The 22141-nt window shown below is 37.5% G+C and overlaps 6 protein-coding genes across 9 annotated transcripts; 4 read left to right on the forward strand and 2 right to left on the reverse strand.

The window, feature by feature from the left end:
- The first annotated feature begins 340 nt into the window (after positions 1 to 340).
- LOC18993694 (alpha-ketoglutarate-dependent dioxygenase alkB) lies at positions 341 to 2271 on the forward strand. Its single transcript, XM_006417248.2, has 7 exons — positions 341 to 484; positions 563 to 708; positions 864 to 1201; positions 1298 to 1436; positions 1512 to 1578; positions 1674 to 1795; positions 1870 to 2271. The coding sequence occupies exons 1-7, from the start codon at positions 378 to 380 to the stop codon at positions 2007 to 2009; spliced, it is 1059 nt and encodes a 352-aa protein (XP_006417311.1). The 5' UTR covers positions 341 to 377; the 3' UTR covers positions 2010 to 2271.
- Positions 2272 to 2308: 37 nt separating this feature from the next.
- On the reverse strand, positions 2309 to 4010 carry LOC18993696 (berberine bridge enzyme-like 2). Its single transcript, XM_006417247.2, has one exon. It carries the CDS (start codon positions 3987 to 3989, stop codon positions 2397 to 2399), a length of 1593 nt encoding a protein of 530 aa, XP_006417310.1. The 5' UTR covers positions 3990 to 4010; the 3' UTR covers positions 2309 to 2396.
- A 3042-nt stretch (positions 4011 to 7052) lies between these two features.
- On the forward strand, positions 7053 to 11477 carry LOC18993698 (mediator of RNA polymerase II transcription subunit 32). Of its 4 annotated transcripts, none has more exons than XM_024152710.1 (3): positions 7057 to 7222; positions 10431 to 10541; positions 10744 to 11477. In XM_024152710.1, exon 3 carries the CDS (start codon positions 10764 to 10766, stop codon positions 11229 to 11231), a length of 468 nt encoding a protein of 155 aa, XP_024008478.1. In that variant the 5' UTR covers positions 7057 to 7222; positions 10431 to 10541; positions 10744 to 10763; the 3' UTR covers positions 11232 to 11477. The 4 variants fall into 4 exon arrangements, with proteins under 4 accessions (XP_024008480.1, XP_024008478.1, XP_024008479.1 ...); XM_024152709.1 differs by lacking the exon at positions 7057 to 7222 and adding an exon at positions 10284 to 10321; XM_024152712.1 differs by lacking the exon at positions 10431 to 10541 and having other exon boundaries at positions 7053 to 7222.
- Positions 11478 to 13032: 1555 nt separating this feature from the next.
- Positions 13033 to 15433, forward strand: LOC18993700 (dehydrodolichyl diphosphate synthase complex subunit NUS1). Its single transcript, XM_006417253.2, has 8 exons — positions 13033 to 13288; positions 13494 to 13545; positions 13809 to 14079; positions 14165 to 14226; positions 14445 to 14643; positions 14725 to 14821; positions 14917 to 14999; positions 15223 to 15433. Exons 2-8 carry the CDS (start codon positions 13498 to 13500, stop codon positions 15228 to 15230), a joined length of 768 nt encoding a protein of 255 aa, XP_006417316.1. The 5' UTR covers positions 13033 to 13288; positions 13494 to 13497; the 3' UTR covers positions 15231 to 15433.
- Positions 15434 to 15527: 94 nt separating this feature from the next.
- On the reverse strand, positions 15528 to 17794 carry LOC18993701 (ATP-dependent Clp protease proteolytic subunit 6, chloroplastic). The gene is made up of 9 exons (XM_006417254.2): positions 17585 to 17794; positions 17385 to 17446; positions 17182 to 17251; positions 16687 to 16888; positions 16521 to 16586; positions 16286 to 16426; positions 16140 to 16193; positions 15947 to 16039; positions 15528 to 15724 (listed from the first exon to the last, which is right to left on the reverse strand). Exons 1-9 carry the CDS (start codon positions 17677 to 17679, stop codon positions 15677 to 15679), a joined length of 831 nt encoding a protein of 276 aa, XP_006417317.1. The 5' UTR covers positions 17680 to 17794; the 3' UTR covers positions 15528 to 15676.
- An 817-nt stretch (positions 17795 to 18611) lies between these two features.
- LOC18993702 (ankyrin repeat domain-containing protein 13C) lies at positions 18612 to 21930 on the forward strand. Its single transcript, XM_024153094.1, is given in 5 exon segments — positions 18612 to 19943; positions 20169 to 20493; positions 21371 to 21412; positions 21415 to 21463; positions 21549 to 21930. Coding segments are annotated over 5 exon segments (1983 nt in total). The 3' UTR covers positions 21784 to 21930.
- Positions 21931 to 22141: the final 211 nt, after the last annotated feature.

A 22141-nucleotide genomic window follows, 5' to 3' on the forward strand; every position in this document is an offset into this window, starting at 1 on the left:
AACAAAGTAAGTTTTAAAGCAATTTAGTAATTGCATTGTTAAACTAAACTAAGTTGTCAAATGACACTTTTAGTATATAATTTGTCAGTCATTTTTAGGTGAAATTGTTTTATATTGGTTTTTTTGTTGCTTTAAATTTCGCCCAAATCTGATTATGTTTCAAACTTTCAATACTACAAGTAGAAATGCAGGGTTGATAAGTCCAGCTTTGTCAAAACAGGTCTAAAAAGGAATTTATGGCAGACCACTGCTTTTTATCCGAAGTTAAAAAATTAGTTTATTTTTGAGAAATATATAATACGCAATAAAAAAAAATTATTATAACTGTAAACTCGGCTTCTTCTCCCGAGCCGGAGATTAATCGTCGACTGGTGAAGATGTACGAATCGGCGAATGTCTCTGAGGAAGCAGATCGTACGGCTTTCCGGCGAGCAGAGAAAAAATACAAGCTTTATTATGAACAGGATTCTAAATTCTCTAGAAAGTAAGCACAATTTGTTTTATCTCCCATTCACTGGCGTTTGTTGTATCCTCCCCGCTTATATTCCACTTGAATTCGCAGGAAGAAGCTTCCAAAACCGGTTGATTTGTCGGCGTTGCTCGATTTTGATTTGATTTTACAAGATTTCAACAAGAATGGTGTCTTGCCGGACGGAATTAGGGTTGCTGAAGCTGATTCCCCGGTGTTCTGCATCGAGAATCGCCCCGGTAAGTCAAAATCACCCAAATTTCAAATCTTCTGGGTTGATTTAGGATCCAAAAGACTCAGCTTTTGCACTTCAATTCTGATCTGGGTATGAAGATTTTTGCCTGCAATGTTGGAATGTAGAAACTTATGGAAGTGAGATTATTTTTTTATGCAGGGTTTTACTTTATCCCTGGAGCATTGAGTTTAGAGGAGCAATGCAAATGGATTAAAGAGAGCTTGACGAATTTCCCGCAGCCTCCAAACAGAACAAATCACAATGCAATTTATGGTCCCGTTTCTGATTTGTTTGATTCAGCTAAAGCGAACAAGGTATTGGTTCAGGAGGATCCTACATCTGAAACTTGCATCAACAACAACAACAAGTGGAAGTTCTATGATGGTGAAGAAGATATTGAAAAAGCAAAACGAAGAAGTTGCAAATCAGTTCCCGCTTCAAGTCTTTTAAGGAAGCTTCGATGGAGCACCCTCGGTTTACAATTTGATTGGTCCAAGGTCAAATCTTGGAACTTGTTTTTGATGTGATATTAGCATCTATTGCAAGCTAGAGTAAATGCTGATTCTTTCGCCTCTTTTTTTCTTTTTCCCCAGCGGAACTATGATGTTTCTCTCCCTCATAACAACATCCCTGATGCACTCTGTCAACTAGCTAAGACGCACGCCGCCATTGCAATGCCTGCCGGGGAGGAATTCCGTCCAGAGGCTGCGATTGTAAACTATTTTGGCTTAGGTAAAGTTACTTTGCTATCTCTTGCTTCAAATAGGTTGCTTTAACTTTGATAAGCCTCTAAAACGCACTCTTTAGGTGATACCCTTGGAGGCCACCTTGATGACATGGAAGCTGACTGGAGTAAACCCATAGTGAGCATTAGGTATATCTCTTTGCCTTGTTTCTTAACAAAAAGTAATACCGTGTATATATTTTTAAGCGCAGTTTAGTAATTGTATATCCTTCCTTCTTACGCAGCCTTGGATGTAAAGCTATTTTTCTCTTAGGTGGAAAATCAAAAGAAGATCCTCCTCATGCTATGTATCTCAGAAGTGGAGATATTGTACTAATGGCTGGAGAAGCCAGGGAATGCTATCACGGTAACCTACTTTATTTCCAGATTTCCCCATATTCTGTCTCTGCTTGGTCTGAGATATATCCGCTGATGTTGCAGGCGTACCTCGTATCTTCACGGACGAAGAAAATTCGGAAATTGGCGCACTTGAATCAGAACTTTCCCATGAAAGTGGACATTTTTTCGCAGAGTACATCAAAACTTCGAGGATAAACATAAACATCAGGCAAGTTTTCTGAGTTGCCGGAATTCACCTGCAAATTATCTGTATTTGCATCGAGCCAGAAGGTTTTGAGAAGCAGCCCCTTCTTCTTCTTCTTTTGTTTCAAGATTTTTAGATGTCAATGTTGTTAGGGCCATAGAAGCTCTTCACTATGTAGGATTCGACCAGAACTATAGTAGGATTCATACAATAGCGGGTTAATTATCTGCTGAAATTTTGAGACTCGAGGCCGTTGTGAAAACAATTGTATTATTACCAAAAAAGAGAAACATCAATTAGTATATCGTGTATTACAATTTACAAGTTTTGAAAAGTAACAAGAATTTTAGATAGTATATTGTTTTAGTCTCTTGGTCGCCTCCCGCGTTAGCGCATAGCGCTTTCATGAACATTGCTGCAAAAACTAATGTCCAGATGGCTTGCTAGACAAGGTAGGTATACTCTGTTCGTCTCTGAAAAAGTTTTGCGGATCTACGGCAGTTTTGACTTTCACCAACCGATCAAAATTCTCTCCGAAATACTTCCTCCCGTAAACCTCTGCTTCCCTGTAACTATTCGGGCCATGGCTATTAACCCCAATATCCAGATCCCTGTAATTTAGATACGTGTGCCTAGGGTTCTTGGTCACAAATGGAGCCATGTAGCTATAGAAGCTTCTCGTTTGTTGTAAGAAACTGCTTTCAGCTTCTGTTCCCGGGTCTTTCCAGTTCATCGAATGCTGGACTTTGTAAAGCTTGTTCCTGTGCGGGAACGGAGTCTCCGTCGCAGCCACCTCGCTCATTCTCCCTCCGTAAGGGTTAAACACTAAACCGATTTTCCCAACTTCGACCATCTTCTTGAACAAGTAATCTAGCCCTTCTTTTGTGATCTCTTTCTCCACGTAATCCGATTTCCGTTTCAGGAAAGATGCCGAATCCGGGTCCCGATCCAGTAGAATCTCGGGTTTAACCTGCGTGGCGTTATCGTTGTTCGCCCACCACATCACAGACTGTATCCAAGTGAGCTCCGTGCAATTCTCTTTCACCAAACCGAGCTCAGGGAAATCTCTGGTAAGCAGAGACAAGACATCGCTTGAGTTTCCGAGGAACAGAGCCACGACAGATGCTCGAACGGTCTGGATTTTGTTGCGAGTCACGGGCTGTAACAATAGCCTCATGAAGAGAGCTGGATCGGTCTTGGGCGCAACGAACTGCCATTTATGGACCATGTCGAGGGCATTTTGGTCCAAGTTTTTCTCTACTCTGAAAACGGTGACGGTTCGAGGAACGGGGACGAGTGTGATCTTGAAAGCTAGGATGACGCCGAAGCTGGCTCCGCCTCCGCCTCTAATCGCCCAAAACAGATCTTCTCCCATTGATTTCCGATCAAGAATCCGTCCGTTAACGTCAACGATTTTGGCGTCGGTGACGTAATCGACGGAAAGTCCGTACTTTCTGATCATGTTACCGTAACCGCCGCCGCTGATGTGACCTCCGGCGCCGACGGTGGGGCAAACTCCGGCGGGAAAGCCGTGGGTTTTGGTTTTTTCCCAAATTCTGTAGTAAACCTCGCCGAGTGTAGCGCCGGCTCCGACCCAGGCGGAGTCTCCGTCGACGGTGATGTTACGGAGGTTGGACATGTCGAGGACGAAGAAAGGGAGGTTAGAGAGGTAGGAGATGCCTTCGTAGTCATGGCCGCCGCTTCGAGTTTTGAGGAGGAAGTTTAGCGATTTGGTGCAGACAACGGCGGCTTGGACGTGAGCCTCGGAACGCGCCGCGATTACGATCGCTGGTTTTGGAGACGCGGAGGTGTTGAAACGCGCGTTTCGGATGTAAGCGCGTAGGACAGAGGTGAAGGAGGGTGCGGTTTGTGGTAAAACGACGTCGGTTAATGAGCTAGGAGGAGCGCGTGTTTGGTTTGTGAAGCATTGAAGAAAGTTTTGGTAGATTGAGTTCGAAGATTCGGCGGCAAGAGACGTAGAGACGAAGAAACCAAAGATCAAGCAAAGGAGCTTCATTGTTTTTTTTTTTTTTTTTTTCTGATGTTCTTTTGTTAGTTTGAACTTTCATGTGGAATATATACAGTACATGGGTTCTTGAATTTTTAGCTACATTCCTTATCTTTGGCCAATATTAGGATTCGTTAGTAATAGTTAAAGGTTTTTCTTATTTCTTTTTTTGGTTTGTTCTGGATTTGAAGGAAAGTATTTATAGTTGAATATGATGGTTGTAACTTGGTGTTTTTATATATAGTGTTTGTTAGATTTTGATTGACTAAATAAAAGGAAAACAAATTAAGTGTGGCCTAGTTATGAAAATACATACAGTATATATATATATATATATATCTACACCAGGAATAATAAATAACTTTGAAACACATAACTCAGACAAAACAATGATATTTATAACTAATTGCATTATTTTAATCCATGAAGAATCTATCAGAGCTTGAACATACAGTTGAACTATAGGTAAAACACTATTTTTATCAACAATTAACTAATTTATGTACCCCGGATTCTTAATATCGTGGCGGATTATGTAGTTAAGGAAGCTTTTCGAGCTCTCTTATACGATATTTTTTTAGTTAATGAAGTTTAAAGTTTAACAAAAAAAAACTAATTTATGTATAGTTGAAAACTCATGTATAAATACTACTTGATACACTTTTTACACATTATAGGAATATCAAAACTTGATTTTACGAATATAAATAATGTTCCAATGCAGAAATAATAAAAAATTAGAAAAATATATCAAAAGGTGGAAAAAATACAACACATGTAAGAGTTTAGAACTCTTGGTTCGAACCGCATGTTACAGTTTTGAGATCTTAGGTTTGCTAAAGTCTCCATACCTCTCTCTCTATATCTCTCTCTTCTTCTGCATCGATCCATCTTTTGTAAACGCAAAGAAAAAAAAAAAGATATTTCTAGTGTTTAGGGTTTGTATTAGCTAAATCTTATCTTCCTTTTGCAGCTAATCAACTATTTATCTTGAAAGCTAAGCTCTTTTCCTCTCTCGTGGACTCTGCCTCACAACTTATCATTACCATGAAAATGGTAAGATTCACCTTTGACTTTTGAGTCACTTAGAGCGAGCAGAAAATTCATAAGATATATAATCTTAGCAGTTATATACGTTATGGACATCAAAACCCACATTTTATGTCTTTGCCTTATTGTTTATTTTTTTTAAACAATTTATTCTTTAATATTTTTTGTACAGGTTGTAATACTGGCTAGTACTAACATAAATTTTAAAATTCTGTGAAATAAATAAGAATGACTTGTTACAAGTATATCACTGATATTTATAAGTATATCAGTGATTTTTACAGAAATATTATTAAATCAATAATGTTAAAAATAACAGTATATATATATATATATATATTTGAAATTTTGAAAACACAAGCGAGAGAGAGATTTTGAAAAGTTAAAACAGAAAGAATAAATATTTAATAAACACAAGAGATTGCAGAATAATTGTCTGGTTTTATTCATAATTCTCTCCAGCTATTAACAATAAAGAAGCAAAGAAATGGAATTCTCATGATTCCTACAAAACAAGAAATGAGAATATGCTCATATATTTACGAGAAGACTAAGTCTTCAGTTATTAAAAAAAAAGTTGAAAAATAAATTATGAAAAAAGAATGAATATTGAAAAATTAGTCAAATGGCTTTGACTTTGTATTGATCAGAGTTAACTTAGGATATCTCTATACCAATCAAACTTCTTCTCATAAATCGGAGGTCTTAGCTTTTTAGATGGGCGATTATTAAGGTAATATATTTTAAATTTCTGAAAACACAAGCAAGAGAGATATTTTGAAAAGTTAAAACAGAGAGAATAAATGTTTAACAAGCACAATAGATTGCAGAATAATTGTCCGCTTTAATTCATAATTCTCTTCACAATTCTTAAATAAGGCTATTACAATACTGAAGCAAAAAAGTGGAATTCTCATCATTGATTCCTACAAAACAATAAGTGGGAATATGCTCATATATCTATGAGAAGATTAAGTTTTCAATTATTCAAAAATTTTGAAAACTAAATCATGTAAAGGGAATGAATATTGAAGAATAGTCAAATGGCTCTGACTTTGTCTTGATCAAATTTTATTTAAGATGTCTACCAATTCCACCTCTTCTCATAAAACGGAGGCCTTGGCCTTTTAGAAGTGTGATCAAATTGATTTTGATAGAAATAGATCCCATCATCTTGAGCTTTATAAGTATACGTGCCATAATGAGGCCTCCGTTTTTGCATATTTTCCCTCCAATAAAGGACAACGTCCAACAAGATCTTATAATCAGATCCTTTGGCAATTCTACACTGATAAATAAGCCATGTTAAGTTCCAATCGTTGAAAGTGGCTTGGTAATCTTTGCCCGGTTTCAAATAACGAACACCAAACTGATGATTCGATTGTATTATTCGACAACCTACTCTGAGCCATTTCTTTTGTGAAAGGCCATTTTGAACTGACGACGGTTGTCTTTATCCCTTCAAATGGATTGATGCAAATGGCGAAAACAAATAGAAATACTGAAAGATTTTTCATTTTTCTGTTTAGATGTTTTTGTTTTGTTAACTTGTTTTCTGGTTATATATATATATACATGTGTATTTTACTATTTTTGAATACACATTTTTGTGATATTCTATTATTATAATTTTTCTATTTATATTTGAGGTGTCAATTCGTTTTCAAAACAATAGATTTATGGTGGATTTTTTTTAAAAATATGTGGTTTATACCTTTTGATAATATTGGATTTTTTTGACCAATAAATTTCAAAAAGACTTGTTAAGGTGGAAAAAACCATCGGAATAATCCAAATTAAATGTCTAGAAACACCAGAGAAACATAAAAAAGAACCTTACAAAAACCATAAATAAAACAAAATACTGATTTTCGTGATGATTTGTCGTAGATCTTTGAACTCAGTGACATATCCTTAACAAAGTTTTAAATTTTCTTTGTTTTTGTTTTTTTATTATTTACCACAAAATTCTTGCCTAGACCTTAGTCTCAGTGAGGAGCTCCAGACAGGTTTTTTTCTATTCTCTTCGGGAATTCCGTCTTCTCATAAGTGGATTCGAACTAGGGATCTCTTCTCCCATAAGAACTATTCGACCAAAATAACTTGGTAAAATTAATTTGTTTTGGAGCTTGAATTCTCATGTATGTAATGAACAGTGGCACAAACAAATCGACTCTCCGTTCATATCTCCGGTAAGTTTCTCTCTTCTCCTATTCTTCTGTTCTGTGTCCTTCCCTCAGACTGATTTCGTTGGTCTTGGGCTTCGATTTTGTCTCAAACAGGGTGATTCTGTCCCGTGATAAGAAAAAATAAAACCTTTCGAGTCTTTATTGTTACTCCGACTTGGGGTTTTCGAAAGCAATTGCGTATTATCTTGAAAGCGTAGCTCTTCTCCTCTCTCGTGGACTCTCTGTCTTACAACCTATCATTACCATTGAGATGGTAAGATTCACCTTTGACTTTGAGTCACTTAGAGCGAGCAGTTACAGACATTTATGGACATCAAATCCCCTAGACTTTGTGTCCTTGCTTTATCGTTTAATTGTGACAGATTTTTTTTAAAACATTATGTTCTTTAATATTTATTGTACGGGTTCTAATAGTAGTACTAACATAAATTTGAAAATTCAATGAAATATAAATAAGAATAAGTTGTTACAAGTATATCACTGATATTTATAAGTCAGTGAAAATTTCTGATAAAAAAATTCGAAAACATTTTTTAGGGTGAAAAAAATCATCAGAATAACCCAAATTAAATGTCTAGAAGCACCAGAAAAACATAAAAATAACTTTACAGAAATCATAGAACAATAATACTGATTTACGTGATGATGTGTCGTAGATCTTTGAACTGAGTGACATATATATCCTTGACAAAGTTTTAAACTTCTTTGTTTTTGTTTTTTTCTTGTTTACCACAAAATTCTTACCTAGACCTTAGTCTCTCAGTGAGGATCTGATGACAGCTTTGTGTCTATTCTCTTTGGGAATCTAGTGATTTGTTACAAGTATATCACTGGTATTTATAAGTGATTTTTTACAAATATTTATATTTAATTCAATAATGTTAAAAAATAGTATATTATATTTCTGATAACACAAGCAACAGAGATAGAGAGATTTTATTTAGGATCTCTAGTTCCAATTATAAATCTTTTTAAGACTAGGACTCGCTAAAGTACTGTGATAGATCCCATCATCTCTAGCTTGGTAATTATAAAATGGACTACCATCAGCTTCCGTAGAACGGGTCTGTTGATAGGCGACAAACTCCTTAGAGATCTTATAGTCAGCTCCTTTGCTCAATTTACACACGATTTGGACCGGTCTATAGGCGTTATTCAGGAAACTGTAATGGTAATCATTTCCGCCAGGTCTCAGATAATGGACACCCAGATTTTGTATTCGTATACTCCTAGATTCACAATGTACCCTGAGCCATTTCTTGTATGCAAGACTGTTCCTGATATAGATTCTTTTTTCGCTCCCTTCAAATGGATGGATGCAGAGGGCAAAAATAAATAAAAATATAGAAAGATTTTTCATCTTTATTTCTAGATGTTTTTAGATGTTAACTTGTTTTCTGGTTTTACAATGTTATACATATACACATGTGTAGTGTGTAATTTGCTATTTTTAAATTTACATATTCTTTGTGTTGCTCTATTATTAGAAGCTTTCTATCAATAGTTGAGGTATCAAATTATTTTCGGAACAATAGCTTTGTCATTGGCCTAGTGCCAGAAGTATCCTTATGCATCCGAAGTCGTGTGTTCAAACCCAGGTGAAAGCAAAAAATTTTAAAATCGCAGATTTTTAAAACGACGTCGTTTTAGTTAACCCTAATAGTAACAGCAAAGTTATCAATGTTTAAATTTTCTGCTAACTTTATAAACGGTGAGTTGATTTGACAAGTCAACAAAAAGTTTGTTATTATTTGTGGAAGTCAACAAAAGTTGAGTATTTATTTAGCTAAACTGATAATTCTTGCTTTTTTGGCAAAAAACGGAAAGTTTGAGATTGTTTTGGCCGAATTTTCTTTTTCAATAATATCAGTTTCTTGTGTTCGAAAAAACTTCTTATAGTGGAAAAAACTATCAAAATAACCCAAAGTAAAGGTTTAGTAACACCAGAGCAACATAAGAGGGAACCTTACAGAAACCAGAAATATAAGAATAATACTGATTTTCGTGATGATATATCGTAGATATATGATTCCAGTTACTTATCCTTGACAAAGTTTTAAATTTCTTTGTTTTTTTTTATTCACCTCAAAATTCGTGCCTCAGCCAGTCTCAATGAGCCTGGAGACAGCTTTTGGTTCGAACTAGGGATCTCTTCTCTTATAAGAACTATTAGACCGAAAATCACTTGGTAAAATTTATTTGTTTTGGAGCTATATTTCTCATGGATGTAATGAACACATGCATCAAGAAAAGTTAATTTTGGGAGTTGCCATTTTGTACAACTCTATTCTTCCTCTTTTCATATCAATCTAAGAATATATTATAGCTTTGGTGTTCTAATACCAGTTTCAATAGCTAGAATCTACTATTTGAATCTACTCACATATATGACATGAGTTGCAAGCCAAAAACAAGAAACATGTTTCAACTTTCAACCAACATATCGTAAGCAGCTTCATCTCATATAAAAATGTAGCGATAACATATGCCAAAAATGTCCGCTAAATAACAAATATACTTGCAACTAAAGATGAAAGATTTTCTGTTTCGGAGGTGTTATGATTTGTGGCGGAGGTGTTCGGATTTGTCACAGTTGTCGGAGGTTTTCTGTTTCGGCGGAATTTGAGCGGTGGCGATGGTTTTCTGTTTCGCGGGTTCTAAGTTTTTGCGGCTGCCTCCGGCTTTCCCCGGTTGTCGTCTTTGGTCCAGTTCCAGTTTTCGATTCCGATTGTTATTTGGTTCAGATTCCCTAACCAGACCTAACCAGCTTTTTATGGTTAGGTTTATTTATTCAGTTAACTATTATTGTACCAAAGAACGAAGATCCCAAAACAAAAATGAAAAATACAGTAAACTTTGGTTAAAAAAACAAAAAAAACCAAAGATGAAAATGGAAAATTTGAAAATTTATTTATATAAATAATAAAATGTTGTCTTTAATCTGGGTGCTTTTATGATGCTCGAATGGACCAATCCGGTCTATCTTCTGTCCGGTTTCCATTAAACCCGGTCTTAATAGACCAATTCTGGATATACTAACGAGATAAAATACAAAGAAAAATGTAAACAGTGGCACAAATCGGCTCGCCGTTCATATCTCCGGTAAGATTCTACTTTCTGCTCTTTCTCTCTTCTCCTACTCTTCTGTTCTCTGTCCTTCTTCCCTCAGACTGATTTCGTTGGTCTTGGGCTTCGATTTTGCCTCAAACAGGGTGATTTTGCCTCAAACAGGGTGATTCGAGTCTGTTGTGTTACTCCCCGACTTGGATTTTCGAAATCAATTTGCGTATTTGCAATTTCGTCAAATTCCCATCACAAAGATGTAATTTTTGTTATGATTCTTTTTTTTCCCCTGAGATTTTGATTCCTCTCACTCTATGCTTAAGGAGGACGAATTGAGAATTTTGGAGTTTAGGGTTTCTTTATTCCCAGATTCATACATGCCCTAAGATTTAGATTTTTCTGCGCTCGCTCTTGTTTTTAAACTTGAAATCTCATATAATAATACATGGTGGTGTTAGCAGTTTCGGAAGAAGAGGATCAAATGGATAACATGGTGGACTCATTGAACATAGCTTACGAGAAGTTTGTTCTTGCCTCAGCCAATGTTCTCGAGTCCAAGGAGAGTGCGGGTGGGCAGAAAGCTTCTCCCACTGATGCTGCTTTGGAGAATTTCAAGGAGAAATGGGAACTGTTCCGCGTGGCTTGTGATCAAGCCGAGGAGTTTGTGGAGTCGGTGAAGCAGAGAATTGGATCTGAGTGTTTAGTTGATGAGGCTACTGGTTTAACTACTTCTGCTGCTGCAACTGGTAACTCAGGCCAAGCAGCAGCAGCTGCTGTTGGTGCTGCGACTAGTCTCCCGCCCATTAGTGCAGTAAGGCTCGAACAGATGAGTAGAGCGGTCCGATGGCTTGTGCTTGAGCTGCAACGTGGCTCTGGTGCAGCTGCTGGTTCTGTCCATTCTTCCACTACCGGGTTTGATGCTAGGTTCTCTGAAGACTCTACTCAATAGAGAGCCTACTTACGACCACACACCATTTCAAGTAGTAGCGTATTATCAACTTTGTAAGCTAAAACTTGCAGCTGGATAACTCTTGAGTCTGTTATGATGGAGGATTTTTTTTCTTGAGTGGCCTGATCAGTGATATATTCTGTTATTTTATGTGACTAGACCAAGCAAGAAGCAACACTTGATTTGTAGCGCTTTGACTGTTACTAAATACATTTGTGCATTTTGTTCTGAATCTCAAGTAAGGAGGCTGGTTTTGTTGTAACTCTGCATCTATTATGTTTCTGTTTGTTTATCTGCTCTAGGTATTATCTCGAGTTTAAAATTTCCAACAAACTTGTGTGATTTTGTTAGCTCTACTTCGCAGCAAAACCATGATAAAGGCAATAACAACAAAATTGTGATTCATGTTGGGAAAAAGAAAAATGCGATTCACAACAAAACCATGATAAGAAAAGTTAGAAACACACTTGACTTGATACAGAGTTAATGCTATGGTTTATGCCAACCATCACACAAAAAAATTAGGATTCTGGGTCTGATCCACAGGTTAATAGATCCTCAAAAGTGTGTCATTTTTCTCATCTTGCCTCCCAAAACCCACGCTTTATGTCCTTGCCTTAGATTAACGAAGATGTTGAAAAATATAAGAAGATGGACTATTTTTCTCTCTTATTTTTATTTTATCATAGTTATTTGAAATTAATTATTTATACTAAATTATAATTTTAGAAATAAAAATTATGTCAAAATTCATCATTTTTGTACTCTATCAATAGAGGTTTGTTTTATTCAATTTGGACATTGGAAAAAAACTAATTTTTGAAAAATATATTAAAATATAAATTATTTAAATGGTATGGTAAAATACTGAATTTTATTAAACAGAACTATTGTAGAGACTAAAAATTGAATGAGTGTTAAATTATTAGGTGGAAGAGAGAGATGATGATGTGAAGTATTAAAAAAGAAAAAATAGGGTGTTGAATATTGAAACCAAACCAATATACATAGTCTTATCTATTAATTGTATGGGTTAATATTTATAATTTGTAACACTTTATTGTTTAATATTTTTTATTGTTTGACATATATACTTGGTTTTTGACTTTATCTTTATCAGATTTTATTTAAAATATCTACCAATCAAACATCTTCTCATAAAACGGAGGCCTTGGCTTTTTAAACCGTTGATTGTTAAAGTAATAGATCCCATCATCTTCAGCTTTCCAAGTATACGTGCCATAATGAGGCTTGAATCTATATGGAGGATTCTTGGAATACATGACAACATCTTTGAAAATCTTAAAATCAGATCCTTTGCCCAATCTACATTTAAAAATATCATTAACATAGAGGGCATCATCGAAAGTAACTTGATAATCTTTGCCGCCAGGTTTTAGATAATGGACACCAAATCTCTGATTCGTTTGTAATATTAGACAACTTACTCTGAGCCATTTCTTTTGTGAAAGTCCGTTCTGGACAATAACTGTGGTCTTTATCCCTTCAAACGGATTGATGCAAAGAGTGAAAACAAATAGAAATATGGAAAGATTTTTCATTTTTCTTTCTTAAATGTTTTTAGATGTTTTTGTTTTGTTAACTTATTTTCTGGTTTATCCTGTTATATATATACACACTTGTGTGAATTTGATAGCTCTAGATGGCAGCAAAATCGTGATAGAGGCAACAACAACAAAAATGTGATTCATGTTGGAAAAAAATAATGCGATTCACAACAAAACCATGACAAGAAAAGTTAGAAATACACTTAACTTGATAGAGTTTGAACCCCAGACGTCTCAGACGCTGAGATACAGAGTTAATTTCGCAACACACTTAATTTGCTAAGGTTTATACGAACTATCACAAAACAATAGGATTCTGGGTTTGATCCAGAGGCTAATAGATCCTCGAAAGTGTGTCCTTTTTCTCATCTTGCCTCCCAAAATTCTTCCTTTTTTCCGATCCCGATCATAAAGGAAGGAGTTATTCGAAGTTTGGTCTGTAAGCATCCCTAACACACGCAGCGTTGTTTACGGAGACATCCACTTCTTGTATGCGTCTATGTTCTCTTCGATCTGTCTTTTTGCTGTGTCTGTTAATTCTGCTGGATTCTTCTGTTTACACGCCTATAAACGATTTTCTGAAAAGCCCTCTTGTTTGAATTTCGTCTATACGCTGCTGCTGCAACCGATCTTATTTATCTGGTTGTGTTGTGTCTTCTTCGGTAATTGTGTTTCGTTTTTCTAAATTTTTCAGATATATGGATTTCGATGATCCGATGCTGCTCCTGAGTTCCTGGATTGGCCAAGTGAGTTTTTAGCTCCTTATTGATCATTGGGAGGCTTTTAGTTCATTCGTGCTTCAAGGCCTGTGAAATTAAGTGATCAGGAACAATTTAGTGTTGCCAACAACCTCTTTATCATTACTTCAAAACGTACTTAGAGCATTTGAAATTAGCGTGCATTGAGATTGATTCTTCAAGCCATAACTTTGATTTCTGTTGTCGATTTATGTTTATCACGCATTCTTAAGTCATTTGTTCATATGGGTGTTGAATTTTGTCTTCCACAGATTGGTGATCTTGGTCTTGATTTGCTATGGCGTTTCATACACATTGTTGTAAGCTTATGGCATATTGTCTCTGGCATCTTTGAGGCAATCGAAAGCTATGCGATATCATTTGGATTGATTCAAAAGTACAATTCCATCGATCTTGAGAAGCTCCGGTGTCTAGCTGTTGTGGTGGACATCGAAGTAGCTCGAGATGTTTCCAAGGTCATTGAGCTTTTGCAATGGCTAACGACCATTGGGGTGAAACAAGTTGGCCTCTTTGACTCGCAAGGTAATTACTTTTTATCAACTTATCTCGAATTGTTCGTTCATAAATACAATATGTATCATGTTCGCTGAAAGTTGGCATCTTTTAGGTTTATTGAAGAAATCCAAGGATATGATCCTTGAAATGGTTCCGGGTTCGATGTTGTTACAGGTACGAAAATCTCATAGCTTTCATTTCGATGAACATACATTTCCTTTAGTTTGCTTCTTTGGTCATGAATCGAATCTTTAGCTTCTCTAGCTCATGATTTGAATAACCTTATGGATAAGTAAAGAAATGCGCATGTTACTATCGCACAAAAGTATCTGCAAATGGAGCTTTTTAGATTGTTACTTTACCTGCTCTGTCTCTGTTTTCTTCTTTCATAGGAGACTGGTGAAAATATTTTTTCGCCTGATCGAGAGCGCATTGCTATAGAATTCATTTCGTCTTCCGACAATAAAGAAGCTGTTGTGAAAGCAGCCAACATACTACTTCAGAAACACTTGATATCCAACCATCCCGAGAACGATAAAGGGGAAAACGTTTTTACAGAGTCTCATTTGAACGAAGCATTAAGAGTTGTTGGTTTGTGTTGATTCTCTCATACGGAATTCAAATCACTATTAAATCTTCTTTTCAAGAAACTGATGATGTAAACTCTGGCAGGTGAGAATGTACACGTGCCTGATCTCTTGCTAGTTTATGGACCTGTAAGGAGCCACCTTGGTTTCCCTGCTTGGAGACTTCGATACACTGAGATAGTGTACGTGCGCTTGAACTCTTTTTTCTTGGTTTTCTTATTTCTCTAGAGCAAAATCTCATAAAGTTTATATTTTTCCGGTATTTGTGTGTTGATAGACATATGGGATCTTTGAAGCATATGAGGTATGGTTCCCTTTTGAAGGCAATCCACAAATTCACATGGGTGCGCCAAAACTATGGTAAGTTTTTCATCTTCCATTATCATATATGCACACATACACACACATATATATACAGAAGATCTGTTCACACACAGATACACACAGAGAGATGGGGACAGAAGATCTGTTCACACTCTTTGCACACTAAAGTTTCCACCTTTGGCATTGATTGAGTCAGCCATTAGTTACTTTCTATTGATTAATGAGTGGAAACTGGGATGTTTTGGAATGTTCTTGACAGGGGCTTGATGGTGATGGTCCGGGCGCAGATGGGTTATAGAGAGCAGAGCTTCAGAAATGAAATTTTGGTTTGTGATTGACATATTTATCGTTCAAAGGAGACACTTATTGGAGAGCTTAATATTCAGTGCTGCCGCCTTTGTTGCCATTGTTCATTTCCTGTTCTGACAATTCTATGTTACAGATTCATTACCCAAACGACATATGCGTTAGAATTGTGTAGGATTAAGTACCTAACTGAATAGTAAACAAGCTGGATCGGGTTTTGGTTGGTAAACCGAAATAGAATATAAATTTGCGCGCAACAAAAACAAAGGCAGTTTGGAATTCTGTTTAGTAGACTGTAAATCCAAGAAAACCAAACTCGTTTATGCACAAATGTCAGTTACAAATGTTCATAATTTAAATGAAATTGGAAGGTTCGAACATTGCAATGAGCTTCTCTCTGTGCTGTTTTAGTATTCTGTTTCCAATAGACCATCGATAAGCCCGAACTCAAGTGCCTGCATAAGAAAATAACCGGAAAATAAAAAAATCAAATGCGAAACTCAACAATGGTATAGAAGGATTATGAGGAACAAAGACAATGTCCATGAGTTGTGACTTGTCACTGATTTTGAAACCTCTTATACCGGTGAGCCATAGCTCATTAGAAAGAATTTCTAGTTAATGTATTATACTTGTATGGCTAAATTAACTTAGACGTGAGATCAGCGGTAAATTACCTCAGAAGCAGATAAGAAACGATCTCTTTCAGTGTATTGTTGCACTTTCTCGAGAGGTTGTCCAGTGAATGCTGAATACATCCTGTCAATTTTCTGCACGTAGAGACAACCAAAGAGATCAATCAGATCAAAAGTTCAATTCTTAGCTTCCAAAGACTTGGATCCTCCATAACTCTAAAAGACAGAGACTTACTTGTCGGGCCTCGATGGCTTCATTCACCTGTCTCCTCACGTCCTCCACATGTCCCTGCAAACAAATTATGATAAACCGAAATCAATTTAAGTTCACATACGCATATACGATACCAACTAATAACAATGGGAATTCAAGAGCCATACTCCGCATCCAGTTTGCGGTTGATGTATCATGACACGAGTGTTTGGCATTGCATAGCGCATTCCTTTTTCACCTCCAGCAAGAAGAAGTGCTCCTTGGCTCGCTGCGACTCCAAACGCCACCGTTCCAACTTTAGGCTTTATCTAAAGAGCATTTCAAGCAAATTCAACAGGTCAAATTATGTACCAAGGTTTCTGCCTGACAGTAATGGTTATCATCAAAGGGAAAAAGACTCACCCAGGACATACAGTCATAGATTGCTAAGACGGAGTAGGTGCTGCCTCCGGGGCAATTCAAGTACATCTGAAGCAGAGATTACTTGTCAGTAAAAGATGAGATTTTTGACTTTCTTTCAAAACCAGCTGAGACAAAGTAAAAGTTTTTTGTTTGTTTTGTAGCTAACCAGGATGTCGGATTTATCATCAATAGATGCAAGGGTTACAAGCTGAGATATGACTCGCTGAGCAACCTGTGCGTTGATTGGTTGCCCAATGAAGATAATGCGGTTGCGGAATAATACAGAGGAAAGATCTAAAGGTCCTCCAGGGGTCATCACTGAAGGCATAACAGGCGGGTTTCCCTTTTTCGCCTCTATCACTCCAAATCTATACATTGCAGCACAGAAACAAAATCGGTTCAAACACACTGAAAATAGAAAGGTTAATCAATCTTATCAACCAATTTACAAATGTATTATCATAAGAAAGGGTGTGAATCGTCAGTTGGCATTACTACTAAGAACTCTAACATACAACCAAGCTTAGGGGAAACACATAGAATTGGATACCTAAAGTGAAGAGCTGAAGAGTTAAGAGTGTCGTAGAAAGGAACAGGCAGTGAACTACTTCAATTTCAATGGTGAGAGCGTAATCAAGAGGGAGAAGGGAAAAGAGATGACCTTGGCGCAACGCTAAGAGGATCATTGTTGTCAAGCTTTATTGGGGATCCAGAAACGTTACTCGAAAGTCCTGAAAGCATCAAACACAACCAAAATCTCAGACACAAATCAATAATTTCGGAAATTATAACAATACTCTTCAGCAGCAAACAACTCAGCTCCAACATAAGGAAAGCCTAAACCCCGAAATGCTTTCAAGTTACCAGCTTTCAGAGAATCGCCATACGGACTCGGAAGCGCAGAAACTATACGCGTTGCAGGATTTCTACACAAAATCAAATAAAGAAAAGAAATTTAAGGTTATCTAATATGTATTACATGAAACAAAAGGTCATAACTGAAGCAGAAGCACAAACATATGTACATCGTGTGAGAGTGTGATTGCGATTGTGAAAGTTAGTACCTTTGATTGTGAGATAGATACGAAGTGGGTTTAGGGTTTCTGGTTCTAGAAGAGAAGGAAAGACCGAGAGGAGGTGAAATTGCCAAACCCGCCATTACTACCAAAGCTCAAAAGCTTTTGTGGGTTTTTCTCTGTTGAGATTTTTTTTCGGGTTCGGGCGTGGATAGATGACAGAGGAGGGCAAGACTCAAGGTTAATGTTTGGACACGAACTCAATACTGAACCCCGTCAGGCAACAGCAACAAAGCCAAATTACGGAGACTCTTCTTCATTTAGAAGGTTCAAAACAAGTCCAAAATTAAAGATCTATGCACCTATTTGCTTACAACTCCATCAAAAAACGAAAAAGACATATCGAGTGCTAAAAACCGTACTTAAACCTCAGCAATGATCATCAAAAAATTTTAGGTAGATGGTTTCAAGAAAAATGAAAACGTTTATGTTATTCTAACTGTTACTACTATATATCATAATTTTTTTTTTTTAACTTAACAATACCATAATGATTCATTACTTGATATTTGACCGCAACACTTTAATTTGGTATAGAAAATTTTGGTATAGTGAAGAACAGTAAGATACACCAATCATACTTAATTATCTTTTTCTGCACTGCTTGAATATTTTGATAACTTTTCTTTTCTCTATGAATCACATTGTTTTAAATTATAAATCCTGTAAGATCTTAGGTACAATTTTTTTTTTCTTTCTTTTTGGGTCAAAATCTTAGGTGCATTTTTTGATCTTTTGGGTCAAAATCTTATGTCCATATCTATGTGCAGTTAATTGTTGTATATTACGAGGTCATTATAATTTGGGTAAATCTAAGATATATATTAAGAAAAAACAAAACTCGTTGCCAAAAAAAAAAGTAATAAGTACTCACTTGACCAATAAATTATGGAAGCAATTGAATTTGCTTTGACTGTTGTTTAGATAAATACGAAACATACATTTTTGTTGTAAGGGTTATTATTCAAACTCCTCATTGCCTTTATAACAGTGGCTTGAGTGCCCGGTAATAAATATGGCCAAGTCGTCGCCGGCAAATATTCCGGCCACTAGTTTAGAGGATTATGCTCATAGTCCCGTCCACTATGCCGTCATTTTAGGAGATCACACCGGTTTGGCTCGTCTGGTTTCGTCCTTGCCTAAGCTAACCGATCCAGACCATATCCACACCGAGTCCGACTCAGTGAGCCAAGAACGAGTGGCCGATCAAATCTCAGCCGTCCTTGATCGCCGTGACGTTCCCTTCCGAGAAACGCCTCTCCATCTGGCCGTGCATATCGGAGACGTTTTCGCGGCGAAGACGATTTCTTCCGCCGGCGCAGATATCACGCTCCAGAACGCCGCCGGTTGGAATCCCCTGCACGAGGCGCTTTGTCGTCGGAACTCCGAGATCACGGAGACGATTCTCCGGCACCACCGTCGATCTGCGTGGTGCAAATGGAGACGGAGACTGCCTCACCTGATCGCCGTCCTCCGCCGCATAAGAGATTTCTACATGGAGATCTCTTTCCATTTCGAGAGCTCCGTGATTCCTTTCGTCGGAAAAATCGCTCCTTCCGACACTTACAAGATCTGGAAACGCGGCGGAGATCTACGCGCAGAAACTTCTTTAGTCGGATTCGACGGGCTCAAAATCCGCCGCGCGAACCAGAGCTTTCTCTTCCTCAGCGACGGAGACGAGTTCCTCGACGTTTCTCCCGGAACGTTGCTTGTGTTGAACAGAGACGATAAAACGATCTTAAACGCTTTCGAAAACGCCGGAGACACGATCAGCGATAAGGAAGTCGCCAGCTTTTGCTCTCAGTCGAGCTTGTACCGTCCAGGGATGGATGTTACGAAAGCAGAGCTCGTTGAGATGACGAATTGGCGACGGCAACAGAGGATCGAAACCGTCGGAGAATGGAAAGCTAAAGTTTACGAGATCGAGAACGTCAGTTTCAGTTTCAAATCGCGGAAAGTCGTTGCCGTCGCCGGAGAAACAGAGCAGAGTTTGCCTCGGGACGAACAGAGTCATCGGGGTTTCTCGGAACCGTTGCGGCGGCAGAGGAGGCAGAACAGCTGTTTCAACGTCGAGGAGAAAGAGTTACAGCCGCGTTCTACGACGAGGAGGAGAAGGTCGGTTTCTCTGCCGGAAGCGGCGGTTCCGGTGGCTTGTTCTGTGCCGCGGATAAAAGAGAAGGAACTTGTGAAGAGTTTAAGCCCTTCCGTTTGGTTAACTGATGATTTTCCTTTGAAGACAGAGGAGTTGCTTCCGATGCTCGATGTTTTAGCCAACAACGTTAAAGCCGTTCGGAGGATGCGGGAGATTCTCACCGCCAAGTTCCCGGCGGGAACTTTTCCGGTCAAGGTAAAAAAAGGAGCAATCTTGAAAACTCATTAATTCCACTTCGGTTTTTTTATTTCTTCATTCGTAAGTATTGCGCCAGTAAAACTGTAATCAGACGTGCCGTAGTTTCATTGGTTGGATGTTGAGATTGAGCGCTTTTTATTTGCTTGTCAAATCAAAATCTCTTTATTCGGTTAAGCCGGTCAACCAAATAAATTAGACACTGATTATAATTTGGTTTACCAGTTGTCGATACCGGTGATCCCGACGGTGAAGGTAGTAATCACATTCAGCAAGTTCGTGGCTCTCCGGCCGATGGATGAGTTCTCCACACCACTGTCAAGCCCGAGACACCTCTCAGCTGCTGTCGAAGACCAATCCGACGTGGACAGTGACGAAAAGTCCGATGAAAGAACAACTTCACGACCATCGTTTTCAAAGCCGTCTTGGCTGAGGATGAACATCACGACTGCCGGAAATAGTTCACAGCGGCGGATGGAGGAGGAACAAATGGTGGATCCATTTGAGATACCGGCAGGGTATAAGTGGACGAGCAACTCAGATATATCAGGTAATCAAAAGATTTGTTGATGTTGATTATAGTCGATCTCTATATATATTGTAATAATGTTGTTTTTGTAGGCAAGAAAGTCACTCTATCGTGTGGATGCGCTAAAGTAATTCTCCGGAAAAAATAAACATCCTGGGCTGAATGTTGTCATGGGCTGATATTTTAGTCGTTAGATCAGTAAGAGGCCTATGTGTTTCATTTTCGTTGTCATTATTGGTGTAAACTCGTCGTTCATCAATTTAGGCGCTAGGCGTCAAATTAGTTAATACAAGGTGCTTTTAATTGTTCCAAGCAGGTAATTCCCCAATTCATCGGATTAGCCGATTGATTTCTCATTAGCACCTTTTTTAAATTAGGAACACTTTTTATGTATGATGAACTTGTAGGGGACAAGTTTTCTAAATAGAAAATAATCAAAGAACAAACCTCATTTTTGGTTGCGCATTATTCTTGTAGAAAAAACAATCACTATAGCATTTCCCTTCTGTTGGTGTAAGTCAGAAAAACGCCCTTCTGTATCAAAAGCACATACCTCCAGTCTTTAATTTATTGCGTGAGAATACTAAGTGGATTTATTTGTAATATACAACAAGATTATAGAGTAATTAATCGAACAGAAAACAAAAATTACATGGGGGTTAGGTGTTTATATATACATTGAAAGATTCCAAAAAAAACGTTTGCTTTGCAAGTTGGAAACGAACTAACATGAGTTGGCAAGTCCATTCCAAGACAACCCAAACAACCACATTTAAAAACATATTTGTTTTTAAAATATTAAGACTTTAGCTTAAGAGACGACAATCTAAATTCATAGTATACTAATATTCACACTCAAAAATAAAATAAAATTGACAACCCATCCACTATTAGTGTCTCCATTCTCTCCATATTTCCACTTATTTTGCTCATTCAAAATCGTTTCTTTCCTCTTTACCAAGAAGAGATCCAAGAATTAGAGGTACTCTTTCTTTCCCCCCTCCTTCTAAGATGCATGATCATGATGAATTCATTGGCGACTAGGTATTGAAGAAGATTTTCTTCCACATAAAATAATATTGTGATCATAATAGAATGGCGAGTGAAGCACCGAGTTGGGCGGATCAATGGGGGACCGGTGGAATTGGGGTGATGGCGGCGGAGGAGGAAACCACTAACGGCAAGAAAGACGCCGCCGGGAAGAAGTCAGGGAAGACCAAAGCAGGGTTTAACAGAGCTAAGATGGTTGCGTTTATTGGTGTCAATTGGATGAAGAATCTTGTGCAGAGGAAGAAGAGCTCTACTTCATAAAATTTACATGTGCTTTCTGCTTCTTCTTCTTCTTCTTTGTCTCCTCTCTCAGTTTAACTATTACTTCATTCTTTATAAAAATGTGTGTTTTGGAGTTTCAAATGGTGCATCCCACGAAGGCACGAATGATTTAAGATTTGTTCTATGTTTGACGTCTCTCGCTCCTATTCACACGTTTCAGACCTATAAGATTGCGTCTGCACATGCGTTTCACATCTTAAAATATTATAAACGCAAACATAATATAGATTACTTGAAAATCTAGATTATTTATTGTTTGCAAAATCTAATGGTAAGATGTAAGTTTCTGTTATATACCATGAGTATTACATTTCCAAAAATAGATGATGAGAGTTGT

Source organism: Eutrema salsugineum, unplaced genomic scaffold (assembly GCF_000478725.1).
Source record: "Eutrema salsugineum unplaced genomic scaffold, Eutsalg1_0 scaffold_5, whole genome shotgun sequence".
Classification (NCBI taxonomy): Eukaryota; Viridiplantae; Streptophyta; class Magnoliopsida; order Brassicales; family Brassicaceae; genus Eutrema; species Eutrema salsugineum.

Bases quoted from the DNA above. Each gene is read 5' to 3' on its own strand.
- LOC18993694 (XM_006417248.2), top strand. From the start codon at position 378: ATGTACGAATCGGCGAATGTCTCTGAGGAAGCAGATCGTACGGCTTTC. The intron at 1,202-1,297 runs GTCAAATCTTGG...CTTTTTCCCCAG, and splicing joins TACAATTTGATTGGTCCAAG to CGGAACTATGATGTTTCTCT. The intron at 1,437-1,511 runs GTAAAGTTACTT...CGCACTCTTTAG, and splicing joins TGTAAACTATTTTGGCTTAG to GTGATACCCTTGGAGGCCAC.
- LOC18993696 (XM_006417247.2), bottom strand. From the start codon at position 3,989: ATGAAGCTCCTTTGCTTGATCTTTGGTTTCTTCGTCTCTACGTCTCTT.
- LOC18993698 (XM_024152712.1), top strand. From the start codon at position 10,764: ATGGATAACATGGTGGACTCATTGAACATAGCTTACGAGAAGTTTGTT.
- LOC18993700 (XM_006417253.2), top strand. From the start codon at position 13,498: ATGGATTTCGATGATCCGATGCTGCTCCTGAGTTCCTGGATTGGCCAA. The intron at 14,080-14,164 runs GTAATTACTTTT...GGCATCTTTTAG, and splicing joins TGGCCTCTTTGACTCGCAAG to GTTTATTGAAGAAATCCAAG. The intron at 14,227-14,444 runs GTACGAAAATCT...CTTCTTTCATAG, and splicing joins CGGGTTCGATGTTGTTACAG to GAGACTGGTGAAAATATTTT.
- LOC18993701 (XM_006417254.2), bottom strand. From the start codon at position 17,679: ATGGCGGGTTTGGCAATTTCACCTCCTCTCGGTCTTTCCTTCTCTTCT. The intron at 16,587-16,686 runs GTTAGCTACAAA...TCTCTGCTTCAG, and splicing joins ATGATAAATCCGACATCCTG to ATGTACTTGAATTGCCCCGG. The intron at 16,194-16,285 runs GTATGGCTCTTG...ATTTGTTTGCAG, and splicing joins AACCGCAAACTGGATGCGGA to GGACATGTGGAGGACGTGAG.